At 39.8% G+C, this 16,558-nt stretch overlaps 1 protein-coding gene across 6 annotated transcripts in view; it reads left to right on the plus strand.

Annotated features, from left to right (window-relative positions):
- The first annotated feature begins 7,609 nt into the window (after nucleotides 1–7,609).
- Nucleotides 7,610–16,558, plus strand: part of LOC140565521 (NACHT, LRR and PYD domains-containing protein 3-like) — a 29,696-nt gene continuing 20,747 nt past the window's right edge. Inside the window, exons 1-7 of one of the 6 annotated variants that reach the window (XM_072691457.1) lie at nucleotides 7,610–7,722; nucleotides 10,711–10,784; nucleotides 11,232–11,321; nucleotides 11,579–11,680; nucleotides 14,436–14,546; nucleotides 15,288–15,404; nucleotides 15,520–15,624. In XM_072691457.1, the coding sequence (XP_072547558.1) occupies nucleotides 10,735–10,784; nucleotides 11,232–11,321; nucleotides 11,579–11,680; nucleotides 14,436–14,546; nucleotides 15,288–15,404; nucleotides 15,520–15,624 (575 nt within the window). In that variant the 5' untranslated portion in view covers nucleotides 7,610–7,722; nucleotides 10,711–10,734. Of the gene's footprint in view, nucleotides 7,723–10,709; nucleotides 10,785–11,231; nucleotides 11,322–11,578; nucleotides 11,681–14,435; nucleotides 14,547–15,287; nucleotides 15,405–15,519; nucleotides 15,625–16,558 lie in introns of all 6 variants that reach the window. The other 5 variants (XM_072691459.1, XM_072691456.1, XM_072691458.1 and 2 more) reach the window with 5 other exon arrangements.

Below are 16,558 nucleotides of genomic sequence, written 5' to 3' on the forward strand. Positions count from 1 at the left end.
ATATATATATATATATATATATATATATATATATATTCATTTCTCTCTCTTAGGATGCAGCTGCTATGTGGGCAAAAATGTAAAAAAAAAAGCCAATAGACTAATAAAGGCTAAATACTTCATTAAATTATGAGCAGTTTATTAAATCTTCTGGTTGATCAGGTGCAAACATTTGTTATACTGTTAAATATATATAATATAATATTACATTAAATGCTACAATCCCCTATTATTTAGAATGCCACTAAATGTGTGACTGGACATAATTTCTATAGCTAAATAAGTTGGTGGAAAATTCCAGAACAGAAAAAATGATAACAGTTTGCCTAAAATACTTTTTTTATATTATTATTAATATATATATATAGTAGCTAATGAGGAAAAAGAAAACCTTGTATCTCCATAATGGCAACTTTCCAGGAGAAAAGAACATTGTTAACTTTCAATGGAAGAGAATGTAGAAAGATTTTATTTGAAGTAATTTTGGAGCATGTCTATTGGCCCATTAATCAGAAATGTCTGATTGAATACAATGTAAAGAGCTGATTCATATGTTAAAAAGGGAAAATTGACAAAAAAGGGAGATACAAAGGTTTTCTGGAACAGCGACAATAGATTCGAGATTCAAGAGTTTATGATGAAATTCATTAAATGAAATATTTTTTATAAATATCAATATAAAAAGAGAGAAACAGAATATATATATATATGTGTGTGTGTGTGTGTGTGTGTGTGTGTGTGTGTGTGTGTGTGTGTGTGTGTCTTTCTCCACATTAGAGTTCATCCTTAAAAAAGAAAGGCTGTGGCTGTTAGAGTCCCATACACCCCTCTAGCCAACGGCTGGCATTATTAGGCAGCATGGTGCCAATAGGTTCATGTCTATCTGCTCCAGAGTCCTATTCTATTGGCAGTACTTCTCTATAGGGTCTAGACAAGTGTGTGTGTGTCAGCAGCAATGGGTGCCACTTAAAGTAGCTGAATAACGCATTTATTCGAAAAGTTGTCCACAAATATTTGGACATATAGTGTAGTTGGTTAGAGATTAGCACAGTCTCTGAAAGCTACGACAAACTGCTTAAGGAAATGAACTGCATTAGACTGTGTGATTTATCACTGTGGAGAGTTTTTACCGAGCACGGGCGAAGCTTTGAGTAATAAATGGAGAAGTAGTTGAGTTCTGTGAGCATCTGCTGAATAAATCACCCCGACAATCTGAAGAAAACTCGTCACTGTCTGGAAAAGCAGTCCGAGTGAGCTCAGCACTGACTCACTAACAACTAGCTCATCTGAAGAGAATAGGCCAGGTGTGGGTGGAGTCCACTCACCAGTCCATAGAGTTCACATGCTGATCAGCCAGAACACTGATTGATTCTGAAACACTCCGACAAGAACCAAACTGCCACGTCTAGACGAGTCAGACTGGGTCAGAACATCTCCAAAACATCAGGCGGGTCTTGTGGGTCAGTACCCACCAAAAGTGCTCCATGGAACAACAACCAGTGAACCAGCGCCAGGGTCACGGCCACCCAAGGTCTCATTGATGCTCATGGAGGCCTCACCTCCCATCTTACAGGGCTTAAAGGATCTGCTACTAACGTCTGAAGGTGTCCAGATACCACAGCAGGACACCTTCAGAGGTCTAGTGGAGAGTTTTGGCAGCGGGGGGAGCCTACATAATGTTAGGCAGATGGTTTTAATGTTATGGCTGATCTGTGTATCTGCAGAGAGCAGTTTAGCAGCCTCATTTTATTCAACCGTCCCGAAGCTTTTGGCCTGATGTTCGTTTTTCGTGTTTTTCAGCACAGGCTGCTTTTCTGAACCAGGCAAAACAGGTCATTTGCATATATCGGGTTTAGAGGTACAGTAAGAAAACCAGCCGATTTAACTGTACGGAATGAAGAGCGACCGCATAACGGTTGTGTATATCGGCTGTGGTGCATAAAAATGCCGTTCAACCCCTCCCGTTCAATCCCCTACTCTTTATAAGCCACTGGACCAGATCTACCACTTAATTTTAAGGCTAAATAAGTTGGTGTGACGGGGTGATAAACAAAAATGCTAGGGCAGAAGAATGAATGATGCATTCATTAGAAGAGGTGTCCACAAACATTGGGACACATAGTGTAGTTCATTAAAGACCAGCATGAAACAAAAAAACAAAAAAACATAATCCGCTATATGGACAAAAGTATTGGGACGCCTCTTCATTTATTGCATATGTTCCGGTCAAGTGCCATGTGATACAGTGAGGGATTAAAAAAATCTTCTAAACTTTTAATGTGATATTACTGTACTTACTTATTATTGAATTAATTAGTATTATGATTCATTATTATTCTCATTGGATCAAAAACAGCTTGTTTAGATCAAAAGTTTAGTTAATGGTCATTTAGATGTCATGTCCGAGTCTTTTGGTACATAAACCCACACAAATTCTATCAGCGAACTTCAGGGAGGAGAGCAGAGTTCAGCCTGAGGTCAAATCCAGCCTACACCAGAACTCGGGTTCTGAAGGGGTCGAGCTCGAACCCCTGATATCAGGAATGCTCTTACAGAGCGTTTAGAAGGTGTGGGGTGTTAGGAGTGAGAGGAGAGCGTGTGGCCACTGCTGGACGGGCTGGAGATGTTGTTGTGGAGTCTCTGCTGCGTGTCCCGGCCGCTGTGCCGGGTTCAGGGAGTGGACTCTCAGGGAATGTGGAGGGTTTAGCAGCCAGCTGTGGCTGCAGTAGATGAGTGGATTTGCCTTTTTACTCACTGATGAATATTTTCCACCCGCGGCTCACAGTGCACAGCTGCTCAGAGACCTCCCTCTCGCTCTCTCTCTCTCTCTCTCTCTCTCTCTCTCTCTCTCTCTCTCTCTCTCTCTCTCTTCTCATTACTCTCTCCCTCTCCTCGCTCCCTCTCTCTCTCTCTCTCTCTCTCTCTCTCTCTCTCTATCGCTCTCACGCTCTCTATCTATCTTCCTTTCTCCCTCTCTCTCCCTCTCTCTCTCTCTCTCTTTCTCTCTCTCTTCTCATTTCTCTCTCCCTCTCCTCGCTCCCTCTCTCTCTCTCTGTCTCTCTCTCCCTCTCTCTCTCTCCCTCTCTCTCTCTCTCTGTCTCTCTCTCTCTCTTTCTCTTTTCCTCTCTCCTATTCTCTTTGCCTCTTGCTTTTTCTCTAACTCTCTCCCACTCTCTCTTTCTCCCTCTGCCCTATTGCTTCCTCTCACTCTCTTACCCCTCTTTCTTACTATCTCTCTCTCTCTTTCTGCCCCCTTGCTTACTCTTTCTCTCCCCCTCTCTCCCTTTCTTTCTCATCTCACTCTACCTTTCTCCCTCTCTCTCCCCCTTACTCCCTCTCTCACTCTCCCATTCTCCCTCTTACTCCCTCTCTCACTCTCCCATTCTCCCTCTTTCTCCCTCTCTCCCTCTCCCTTTCTCCCTCTCTCTTCCCCTTACTCCCTCTCTCACTCTCCCTTTCTCCCTCTTTCTCCCTCTCTCTCCCTCTCTCTCCCCCTTTCTCCCTCTCTCACTCTCCCTTTCTCCCTCTTTCTCCCTCTTTCTCCCTCTCTCACTCTCCCATTCTCCCTCTTTCTCTCTCTCTCTCTCTCTCTCTCTCTCTCTCTCTCTCTCTCTCTCAGCAGATCACCGTTGTCCTTTTTGCTCACTGGTGGTTGTGAGGTTAATACTATTAATAAACACATGAATCTGATGTTTATTAATAAATATGAACACCGTTAATAAGCTGTTATGAGGGACGTCTGCTCTTTTGTGTGATGATGAAGTTCAGCAGGACATAAACCTGAGGAATGCAGGACAGTTACTTTCATCTCCCTCAGGTTATGAGATGAGAGATCAGCCGGACAGATTTCAGTCATCAACGAGACTTTTATTATTTAGACTCTGAAGAGAAACGTGGTCACATTCTGCTAAATGTCTCCTAATGTCTCCTAATGTCTCCTAATGTCATCATCTGCTGAATTGAGTTAGGGTGAATACAGGAGGCCCTTTGATTCCGTGTCGGTGGACGTCCACATGCATCGCAGAGCGAGGTCTGCTTCAGAAAGCCCAGAATAACTCCGCCATGTCCAGTAAATCAGGGCATTAAGCCTTATCGTTCAGATGGACTTCAGCCGTGCCGTTATAGGAAACGAAGGGCTGGAGGATTGAATTAGAGCTAACTGTCTGCTGCTCTTTGAATCTGGATGCAGTTTATGTCTGAATGGGGAGCAGATTTAATTTGATGTTATTCAGTGTGTCTGATTTAGGCTTATCTTGACTTCAGGTTGACGTCACGTCAGAAATGTCATGATTTACAACTCTGGCCTCGAGCTTCTCCGCTGGAACTGCAGGAAAACATGCCACAAACGGTAGGACAAGTTCTGAAAGGTCAAAGAGAAAGAAGTTACCCATCTGTGAGAGTCTAAAACATTAAAAACAGGCCACACATTCCTTCACAATACACAATAAAGTAATACATTATTAGGACAAAAGTATTTGGACACATGCTCATTCATTGCTTTTCCTAAAATCAAGGCTATTAAAAATAATTTATCCTGATTCTGTGAAAGTAACTGTCTCTACTGTCCAGAGAAGAAGAAGACTAACCTACTAGATTTTAAAGAAACATTGCTGTGAGGATTTGATTGCATTCAGCGACATTTCAGTGAGTATTAATGAGGTCAGGATGTTGGAAGATGATCACCAACTCATCCCAAAAGCACTGGATGGAGCTCCACCATCCATCATTCCAGAGAACACAGTTCTTCCACTGCTCCGCAGCTCCTCAATGCTGGGGGGCTTCATACCCCTCTACTAGCCCATGCCTAGAATTAATAGGCAGCATGGTGCTGATAGGTTCATGTTTATTGATCTGCTCCAGAGAGTCCTATTCTATTGGCAGTACTTCTCTACAGGACTAGACACGCTGTGTTCATGCATGTGTGTGTCTGCAGCAATGGCTGCAACTGAAAGTAGCTGATTGCATTCATGCATAAGAGGGGTGTCCACAAACATTTGGACACACAATGGTGAAATACATGGGAAACCTATCATACAAAAGCATGATACACCAAATAGCCAAAACATTAAAACTAATATAATTAATATTAGTACTAATAAAAACTAGTGTAATGTGCCACCAAAACGGCTCTAAGCATCCAAGGCATGGCCTACACAAGACCTCTGAAGGCATCCTGTGGAATCTGGACACCTTTAGACGTTAGCAGAAGATCCTTAAAGGGTGAGGCCTCTATGGGCGCCCATGACCCATTCTTAAGCTGGTTCATTGGTTGTCCTTCCTTGGAGCACTTTTGGTAGGTACTGACCACTGCATACCGGGAACACCCCACAAGACCTGCCTGAGGTTTTGGAGATGTTCTGACCCAGTCGTCTATTATATATATATATATCTATGTGTGTGTGTGTGTGTGTGTGTGTGTATGTGTGTGTGTCTGTGTGTGATATACATATGTACATATACATATATATGAACTCCAGGCTATTGATGACAGGGTAGTGGGATATCCCAGGCACCCCAGAAATGGCTATATGTAAGTATATGTATATGAGTAAAACATAGTATTATTGGTTAATATTATTTCGCCCCATCATAAAAAAAAAAACAAAAACAGGGAGTGTTCTGAAGGTATCTTCCAAGCTGTCTTCTCAATCTTCTTGTCTAGATGCAGTATCTTCAACATGGGGCTTAGTAGGACCAGAAGCAGAGACCTAACAAGGTCAGTGAGGTCACATTAAGGGGTCTCTAATGCAGTCTATCAGAATATGCTGTAAATCGCTAATCAATCATTTTATAACATCCTGGTTATTCTAATCTTTATTCAGAAAACCTGAGCACCATTCTTACACAGACAAGTGAGCTGAAAAGGTCTGGTCTTACAGCTCCCCCTGCTGTTCATCTGCATGCTGTATAGTAGATCAATCACATTTACCGTCTAGTTTAAGACGCAGGTGATTAGGTCAAGGTCTGTTAATCGTTATAGTGATGTTGGCCTTTGCAGTACTGATTTCATAGTTGGCCCCTTTAACCAATCACAGAGTTTATGATTGAGTGCTGTGAGCATCTGACCAATCACAGCTCCAGTTGAGTGTTCATGTGATCCAACAGCAGTAAATGACTTTGGTTCAAATAATGCATGTATCGAACCCACAACCTTGTCAGCAATAGCCCAGAGCTCTAACCACTGAGCTACCACTGCCCCAAATATCTATAAATAGCATTATATATATAATATTATATTATGAAAATAAATATAAATATATATATACATAATATATACATAAATAGCAAAGCACTTTGTAAGTCACTCTGGATAAGAGCGTCTGCTAAATGCCATGGGAATTTCCCCACTGCGGGACTAATAAAGGACTATCTTATCTTATCTTATCTTAAATGTAAATGTAAATGTAAATGTACATATATAAATAAAAATATATATAAAACATAATATATATATATATATATATATATATATATATATATATATATATATATATATATATATACTTCATAATATAATATTATATATAATACTATTTATAGATATTTGGGGCATATATCAGCTATAACCGCTGAGCCACCACTGCCCCAAATATCTATAAATAGTATTATATATAATATTATATTATGAAAGAAAAAAAATATATATATACATATATAAAATATAAAATAAAAAAAATAAAAATATATATAGATATTTGGGGTTTATGCAAGATATATATATATATATATATATATATATATATATATATATATATATATATAAAGCTACATTCTTAAAGCACTCAGTGATATTTTCACTTATAGACACAATGTCATTTTTTCCCTTCGTCTGCATTTTTGCATGACAGCAGCAACATCCACATTTTGTTGGTTGAATTGACGACTCGTTTTTTTTTTTTACAGTGTAGAGCTGAAGCCAGAGCAGAGGAATCAACCCTTTAAATCAAGACAAGATCAGGCAAGTCTGAGCTTTATGGATCCACCTTCAGGCCTACCTCTTCTCTTCACTACACGGCTTTCAGAAACAGCTCCTGACACTCAGTATAAGGCAGCACTCCAACATTTCTCAAGCGAAGCTCTGTCTGCTGCCTCTGTGTGGTACAGAGAAGGGTAGAGAGTACAGAGAACTGCAACCGAGCGAAGATACGGGAGCTGGACCAAACTCTACAATGACCTCTGTTAGGTCTCATGTACCATTTTCTTGTGACCCTGCCTGGTAAAACAACTCAAGCCTTAATCTCAGAGCCTTAAGATATATAATAGTATATATATAGTAAATAGTATATATATATATATGTATATATAAATAGTATATATATATACAAGCCTTGACCTCAGAGCCTTAAGATATATATTTAAGATATATATTTAAGATATATAAGATATAGATTTGACTGCACCCATCCATGCAGTGAACAGTGAAATACACACAATGGGGCAAAGTAATCTAATCGGGACGTCCCGACTCTGCTGGGATTTACACCTGTATGGTGTAATGCTCTGTTGGCTCTGTTGGTGTGTGGTGAGTGTGTGAGGTGGTAGATTGGTGGCAGAGAGCTGCTGAACACTTCTCCTCTCTCATCACATGATGAATGGGAGGAGCCACAGGAGAAACGAAACTGGCTTTATCTACAGTCTGACAGCCAAGCAGAAGGGAAGCGAGGCAGGACCACAACCATCTGCGCCCTGTGGGGCTAAAAGTGGGTGATCCTTTTGATCTGTGCAGCTAAACGTGTTTATTCTCAGAGTCATTTTCTCGTCACTGGTGCTGGTAGAAGGTCAGATTTTCTGAATGCTCGTATTGAACATGGCTTCACCAGCCTGTTAGGATTGCTATGTTATGGTGCTTGACTTTGCTTATTGAAAACTAGGCTCCCACCCAGTAGCTTTCTTACTCAAACAGCACGCCGTGTGCTTTTACCCTCCCCTGTTTGCACACCTGGGGATTAGGAAATGGAACACCTGTGGTGCAGAACTCAGAGAGAGAGAGAGAGAGAGAGCTTGGTGGGCACACCCATTTACACACACTTTATCTTCTGATCTGAGCTGATTTAAAGGTGTTTAATGTGACTTCTGTTATAACTGATATATTCAGTTCACGGCGGTTGTCAGGAGGTCAGACAGTCAGAATGACAACAGTGGATATTAAAGGATTTGTTCTAACAAAGAAAATATTGTGTAACCCTTTAAACAATGGTAAAGCATTTGGGCCTCTGGTGGCCTGAAAATGTTATTACAACAACTGCAATGGAGGCCATCAACTAAATCTCAAAGGTTACAGATTTCTTACCTTGTCAGTGTCAGAAACTCTCATTTTGACCAGGGGAATGTAAGTCATGCTTCACACATTCTGTATTATATCTCTGATTAATAAGACATTAATATTAATAACATGTAGGATTCTAAGATTAACCCCTTAAACAGCCTATAGCGCGCCAGTATGCCAAAAAATTTACTGCAAACTTCTGTTAGCAGAGAATCGTCAACCAGGCTTTACAGAAGCTTTTGTAGTTACTAAGTAATTAATCTTAGTGTATTAATGAATTAATTAATAAGCCTTGGACAGTTAAGGGAAGGGGTTAAAGGTTTCCTATTTGATCTATTTATATTTTTGCATAAGCTATTTGTAATTCGAACTATTCAGAACCACATTATTTTAAGGAACCCAAACAGGGGGTTTATTAATGTACTGTTTTGTTTAATAAAGCCTGAATCATGAAAGTCTATAGATTAATTCTATAGATTAGAAGTCTAGGTTACTCATACTAACATAATAGTGATTTTATATAAATCATTGCTGTCCAATGAAAAACATGTATTTCAAAATCTTAACTTCTATTAGCAGAGAATGGACCCACTAGTTTGTTCAGTAACACACCTTAGTGTGTAATAAGCCTTGGAGTGTTAAGGGGTTAAACAGGGGGTTTATTAATGTCTATTGTTTAGTTTAATAAAGCCTGAATCATGAAAGTCTACAGATTAAGCTTTATTAATTGTGGCCTTTATTACAACATAACCCAGAGGTCTGCTGTGTGAAACTAATTAATCAAAAAAAGCATAATAATCACTTTGTTACCACCCTGTTATAAACATTATTTAGTGCTGAAATGTCTGTTATATAATTATGTTATGATAATCTGAAAACTTGCATGATGCTCATACTGACATAATAGTGATTTTATATAAATCATTTCTGTCCAATGAAAAACATGTATTTCCAAAATGACAGAAAAGCAGAAATCTTAACTTCTGTTAGCAGAGAATCGCCCCACCATTTTGCACAGAAGCTTCTGTAGTTACTGAGTAATAAACCTTAGTGTATTAATGAATGAATTAATAAGCCTTGGAGAGTTAAGGGAAGGGGTTAAAGGTTTCCTATTTTATCTTTTTGTTTAATAAAGCCTGAATCATGAAAGTCTATAGCTGATGTTACTCATACTGACATAATAGTGATTTTATATAAATAATTGCTGTCCAAATACTTTACAAAAATCTTAACTTCTATTAGCAGAGAACGGCCCCACTAGTTTGTTCAGTAACACACCTTAGTGTGTAATAAGCCTTGGAGTGTTAAGGGGTTAAACAGGGGGTTTATTAATGTCTACTGTTTAGTTTAATAAAGCCTGAATCATGAAAGTCTATAGATTAAGCTTTATTCATTATGGCCTTTATTAGAACATAACCCGGGGGTCTGCTGTGTGAAACCCACCAATACTGGCAAAATTAGTTTAAGTAATACACCACAAAAAAACAACACTTTGCTACCACCCTGTTATGCAAATTATGGGCAATTATTATCTGAACTTGCATGTTAATAGTGTGTCATTGGCAGCCCTTTGTTTTATGTGGGTTCTAGACAGTGGCAGGTTGTTAGTCAGTAAGAAAGTTACTGTATATACTGTGTAAAAGATATTTAGTCTGTGGCTCCGCCCCCTCTATCTATTTACTGTTTATTCCTATCACATGACGTCCCCAGACTGGGAGGCTTTTAGAACGGAGCGCTGAGACCTTGCTGGGATTTGAACTGATGACCTCCTCACACTTAATGAGCAGCAGTTAGACCATAGGGCCGGTCCAGAGCTGTGAAATTACACTACATACAAACTCAGTTCTGAGTAAATTCACCTTCCCTTCTTTCTCAGGCTCAGAAATGTACACGGCTTCACAGCTCTAGAGTGGAGCGACTGTCTAACTGCCTGCTTGTCAGGACATTTAGGGGATAATAAGTTCAAATACCATGGTCAGGAGTCAGAGAATAAGAAGGCAGAGGTTTTAGCCTGCAGATAGGAATAAACAGTTAACAGATAGAGGGGGCGGAGCCACAGACTAAACATTTTACACAGTATTGAATCAGTTTCAGCTCAGCTGCAGCTCATTTACTAATGATTGAGGCTCAACCCAGTGTGTATTGTTAACCAAACTGAGGGGTTTTTAACCCCTCTGCTCGTATGTGTGTATGAATGTGTGTGTGTATGAATGTGTGTGTGTGAACTGACTGATCACAGGAATCCTGAAATGAGTCACAGATCACTAAAAAACACACTTCCAGGCTACATCAGTTATGCTTTTCCTAACAGAGATGACGGAAATACCTTGTAATGAATGCCCTGCTGATCTGCTTTCTGCACTACTTTACTCTTCGTGTGGTCGTACATCATTGAGCGCGGTCACGCCTCACCTGAGTGTGTTAACTCTGTGTTTTGTTGAAGGGCAGTGCGTGAGAGGGACGAGACAATGGAAGACCAACACGACCTTTGCAATGAAGACATGTCCACAGCACAGAGGTAATTTAATTTTTACTAAAACATACAGTAACTAATAATCTGTACATGAACATATAGACAGACAGACAGACAGACAGACAGATAGACAGATAGACAGACAGATAGACAGACATACAAACAGACAGATAGACAGACAGATAGACAGACATACAAACAGACAGATAGATAGACAGACAGACAGACAGACAGACAGACAGATAGACAGACAGATAGACGGATTTAAATTCATAAATAAGTAAGGAATATTTTTTATCAAAGTTTAATCAATAGGGGGGTTGTATGTTTTTTCCACCTTGGTGGACATCATGCATCAATGATAATGAGAACTCACTGGGTAAAATAGCTTAAGGGACTCAATAGTATGTACCAGTATAGTATGTAACAGTAGTGTGTTGTATGAAGCGGAGAGGCTGTTGGTTTTCTCTTTTTCATTCCATGCTTCTTCAGTCCAGTCCTGCAGGATGGAGCAGTGCCATCAGCACCCAGCTGTGTGTCCGTCAAGAGTCATCACTCCATGGATCATCCGATCAGCATCAAGTATGACCCTTATGTTCTGAACACGGGTTCTGAGGGGTTCTGTTTGGAGCTGTCAGGCTTTCGTAAAAAGGGATCTTTCACTCAGGGAAATGTTGGTGATTCGGGCAAATCTGGTACACTAGCAAAACTTTTAATGTGATATAATTTTTATACATTAGACATATATAGCTATATATCAATTCTGATTGTAAGATATATATAAAGGGTTGCTCAGTCCAGCAGGACAGTGTTCATGCCAATGTTCTTCATTTTTACAGAGCAGAAACTGCGTCTCCTGCACCGAGTAGCTTGTCAATGAAAAGTAGTTCCTCCATGAAGCGTCTAATCACATTTCCAAGGGAAAACCCATCCATTCCCAGGTAGGACTGTCCTGTGTTCTGGTAGTATGGAGATGTAAAGCTGATGAAGACACCTAAATGCATAGTTTATGATAATCCACAATTAATTAATTAATAATTAATTTAACCATTACATATCAAATCAAATCAAATCAGGTTTATTGTCACATTACATTAACACAGGTGTACAGGTGCAGCATCCCCCAGTGTAGAAACACACACCCACACATATATATATACAAAATACAAATACAGGATACACTATACACACACACTATATACACACTGTACATATACTATACATATACTACACACACAATACATCTACTATATACACTGTACATACACTATACACACTATACATATACCATACTTATACTACATACACACTATACATATAGTATACACACACTATACATCTACTATGCACACACCATACATATACTATACATATACTACACACACTAGTCATATACTATTCACACTACACATATACAATACACACATTATACATATACTACACACACTATGCATATACTATTCACACTACACATATACAATACACACACTATACATATACTATACACACGCTATACATATACAATATACACACTATACATATACTATACACACACTATACATACACAATATACACACTATACATATACTATACACACACTATACATATACTATACACACACTATACATATACAATATACACACGCTATACATGTACAATACACACACTATACATATACTATACACACACTATACATATACAATATACACGCTATACATATACTATACACACACTATACATATACTATACACAGGCTATACATATACAATATACACACTATACATATACTATACACACACTATACATATACTATACACACACTATACATATACTATACACACACTATACATATACTACACACAAACACTATACATATACTATACACACTATACATATACTATTATATAAGTATATAATATGATATATATAATCATATAATATAATTATATATTAAGGTGAATACTGCAGCCTGTGGGACCGGCCTGGTGCATGCCTGCTTGAAGACAGAGCTGATGGGTTTACTTTTTCCCTCTTTACTTATTTAATAGCTTCCAGCAGAATTACTACATCAAGCTTGTGTAACACAAAGCTTTTAAAAACCTTCCTTTCTCAAAACAGGAGAAATAAAACCTCTTGCAGGAAAACTTTGCGCTACGCCGCTGCCGGGGGACTGCCCCTATCATTGGTGAAATGAGGTCAACAGTGAGGGTGACCCTTATTTACAATGTAACCAAGCTGATTTGTAAAATATAGATAAGAAAAGAATTAGAAGAATTAGAATTAGAAAAATGCAAAAAACAAATAAGACAAAGTTTAAAAGTTAAATCCAAGGGTATTTAAAGCAAATCATAAAAGAATAATACAAATAATGAAAAGTCCAACAGCAAAAAAATGAGTGGAAATAGTTAAGCCATAGCTAAAATTAGAAGGATAAATAAAAAAGTAAAAAGTTAATGAAAGGTAAAAAAAAACGAACATTTTTGGAAAATCAAATAAATTTGGAAAATCAAATTTGCACGAAAATCAAATAAAACAGTTGCAAGCTGTGTGGAGGTGGTTAGAGACTAACAATTTAGAATGAGCTGAACTTTGAAGTTTCCTGTATTTGCTGATGAGCTGCAGCTAAAAGCAGATTTTCCTAGTTCAGTCAAAACGTAGTCTGTGTTGCGTAATCAGACCAAGTCCACCCTGCAAAAACTCATTTCATGACCTTTGAGAATTTTTGCCAACAACCCAAGCCCACGTTTGAACAACATTTGTCTGAAAATGATCCGAACTGTGAGTTTAGTGATCTGTCACACGTAGGGCTGGGCGATATGGTAAAAATACTATAATCACGATATTTAATGACTTTAAACACGATATTTATCACCATACATTTAACTACAGACTAAAAACATCAGTATCAGATTCTTATAAACTATTATTCAGCTAACATCTGTTGCTCTTCATCTAATTAACCCTTCAGTCTAATTACACTGTTAGTAATGAAACCTGCAGCTGATCAGTGTTTAATAAGCATGTTAAATGCTTAGGAAAGCTTATCATCATCACGATATTAAAATTTATCACGATACAATAAAATATCGTCATATTGCCCAGCTCTAGTCACATCCCAGCGGCAGGTGAAGACGTGTTACTCAGAGCTAATAGCTAATAGGGAACTAATGGACAATAAATCAAAGGGGTCAAGTGTAAGCCCCGCCCACAACCCACCAACCAACCCTTTTATAAAGTAAATAAAGTGATGTCGGGTCATCAGCCGGGTCACTTTTAGATGCATGTCTTTTGAACGAGAGTGATTGTTGACCTATAGGCTTCCATTACTTTTAATTACATTAGCTTCATAGCTAACAGTGCCAGACTGAAAAACAGCATTTCAGACACCTATCATTTGATGGATGACATGTATCCATGTTCCTGCAGTCCAGTCCAGCAGGACAGATCAGGCTCATCAGCGTCCAGCTGTGTGTCATTGAAGAGTCATCAGTCTATAGAGTGTCCAGTCTCATTAAAGGACAGAGCTTTCCCTGCTGGACACGAGTAAGGGGCAAACTTTAGGAACCGCTACTGTCTTTACAACTATGCATCAGTATTGTACCCATGTTCTAGCTAACAGTCAATCAAACTGTCCCAGAAACCACATAAACAAGTTTATTAGAGATGACTGAACACCAGTTTTCTATGTTCCTGCAGTCCAGTCCAGCTGGACAGATCAGGCTCGTTATTGCCCAGCAATGTGTCCGTCAAGAGTCATCATTCAATGGACCCTCCAATCACCATTAAGGATAAAGCGTTACCTTCCAGGTAAGAATTTTGTGTCATATAGACATACAGCTGCAGTTTCTTAGACCCAGTTAAGGCCTAAGTCTAGACTGAACAGGACGTACATGGTGACTCAGTACTGTCATTGCAGTTCAGTCCAAGACTAGGCTTAATCCAAATGGTTCTGGTTGCAGTAAACTGTATTTTTACTGTCATCTTCTCTTTCTTATGTGCGACCACTTGTATGCTATGCAGACAAAAGTATTGGGACACCTGCTCATTCATTATTTCTTGCAAAATCAAGGATATTAAAAAGAGGTTATCTTGCTTTTGTTGGAGTAACTTTCTATTTTTGATTGCATTCAGTGTCAAAAGTGTTAGTGAGGTCAGGATGTTGGATGATCACCACCACCACCACCCCACCGCATCCCTAGCCCCCCATTGCATCCCAAAAGTATTCAATGGAGCACCATCATCCATCATTCCAGAGAACACAGTTCTTCCACTGCTCCACAGCTCCTCAATGCTGGGGGGCTTTATACCCCTCTACTAGCCCACGCCTGGCGTTAGGCAGCATGGTGCCAATAGCTTCATGTTTATTGATATGCTCCAGAGAGTCCTATTCTGTTGGCAGTACTTCTCTACAGGGACTAGACAATCTGTGTCAGCAAGGAGAAGAGGTGTCCACAAACATTTGGACACATAGTGTATCTGTTGTATCCCTAGTTCAGCTGGGGGTCCAATCACACAATAGACATGTTGTTGTTTCTTTCGACTCTGCAGTCCTCTCCAGCAGGACAGATCAGTCCCATCAGCGCCCAGCTGTGCGTCTTTGAAGAGTCGTCACTCCATGGACCCTCCAAACACCTTCACGGCCAACCCCTTGCCTTCAGGACGAGAGTAAGGGTGTTCCTCTTCAGTTATAAACACTGTGTAAAAATGTAGCATCAGTACCACCTTAAATTGGCACGTTTTACTGTTGTTTTACATAAGGCTGATTTCTTACCTTCCTCAGGGGGGCTAAGCTGAGACCTGAGAGGAAGGACAGAACACCAAAGACAATCAAGACTGGACATAGTGTGGATCAGAGTGTCTGTCTCGGTACTAGTGCCTTTCAAATGTAAGCTACTGACTGTATATCATTCAAGCCCTCAAAGCCCCTTATATACCCCCATTTCTCAGTCCAACTCTGTGACGAACAGACATCACACCCACCTCCAACTCCACCCCATCACCCCGGGGGTCCGGCTTCACTTTCTATTTTTGATTGCATTCAGTGCTAAAAGTGTTAGTGAGGTCAGGATGTTGGATGATCACCACCCCACCTCATCATCTCCAATTCATGGTCATGTTTACCTGCTCCAGAGAGTTGTATTCTATTGGCAAACCTTCTCTACAGGAACTAGACAAGCTGTATGTATGCTTTTGCACCCCTGTGTCAGCATCAAGTAGCTAAAAGCATCCATTAGAAGGGATGTCCACAAACATTTGGACATGTAGTGTCTAATTATTGCCATCTTTGTCAGAAAAGAACAATAAAAGTGTAAGGGGTAGCTCTAGGGCAAGGCCTCCTCCTGCCACCAGGGGGAGGCCCCGAGTCACCCCAGCTAGTGATTGAGCCCAATTCCCTACACCTGGGCAGTAGGCTATATAGGCACACAGATCCAGTTGCCCCACTGCTGGATCTTTTGATTCTGGTGGTGTGTGTATCTGTGTGCCTGTGTAGATCTCGAGTGGAAGGCTGAGTGTGTGTCACTCCCCTTCGTGTGTTTCCCTCCCGAGTCTCTCTCCCGGTGTCTGTGTGTGTGTGTGTGTGTGTGTGTGCGCGTAGCACGCATACACTCTTGTTACAGAGGAAGGCAGGTGTCTGTCTTCCCTGTAACTTCTCAGTTTTCTGGTTTCTTTTGGGAGATCCTTTTTGCTCTTCAGTTGTTTTTCCCTCTAGAGTTAAAGAGGTAGCCAGTTCTCCCCTGGCGTCCTTTGTTATTAAACCCATCTCCTTTTAAGTTTCATTTGTTGGCCGTTTTCATAACTGCCGCTTTGGTGAAGCGGCA

The sequence above is a fragment of the Salminus brasiliensis genome, chromosome 11 (genome assembly GCF_030463535.1).
Source record: "Salminus brasiliensis chromosome 11, fSalBra1.hap2, whole genome shotgun sequence".
Taxonomy (NCBI): domain Eukaryota; kingdom Metazoa; phylum Chordata; class Actinopteri; order Characiformes; family Bryconidae; genus Salminus; species Salminus brasiliensis.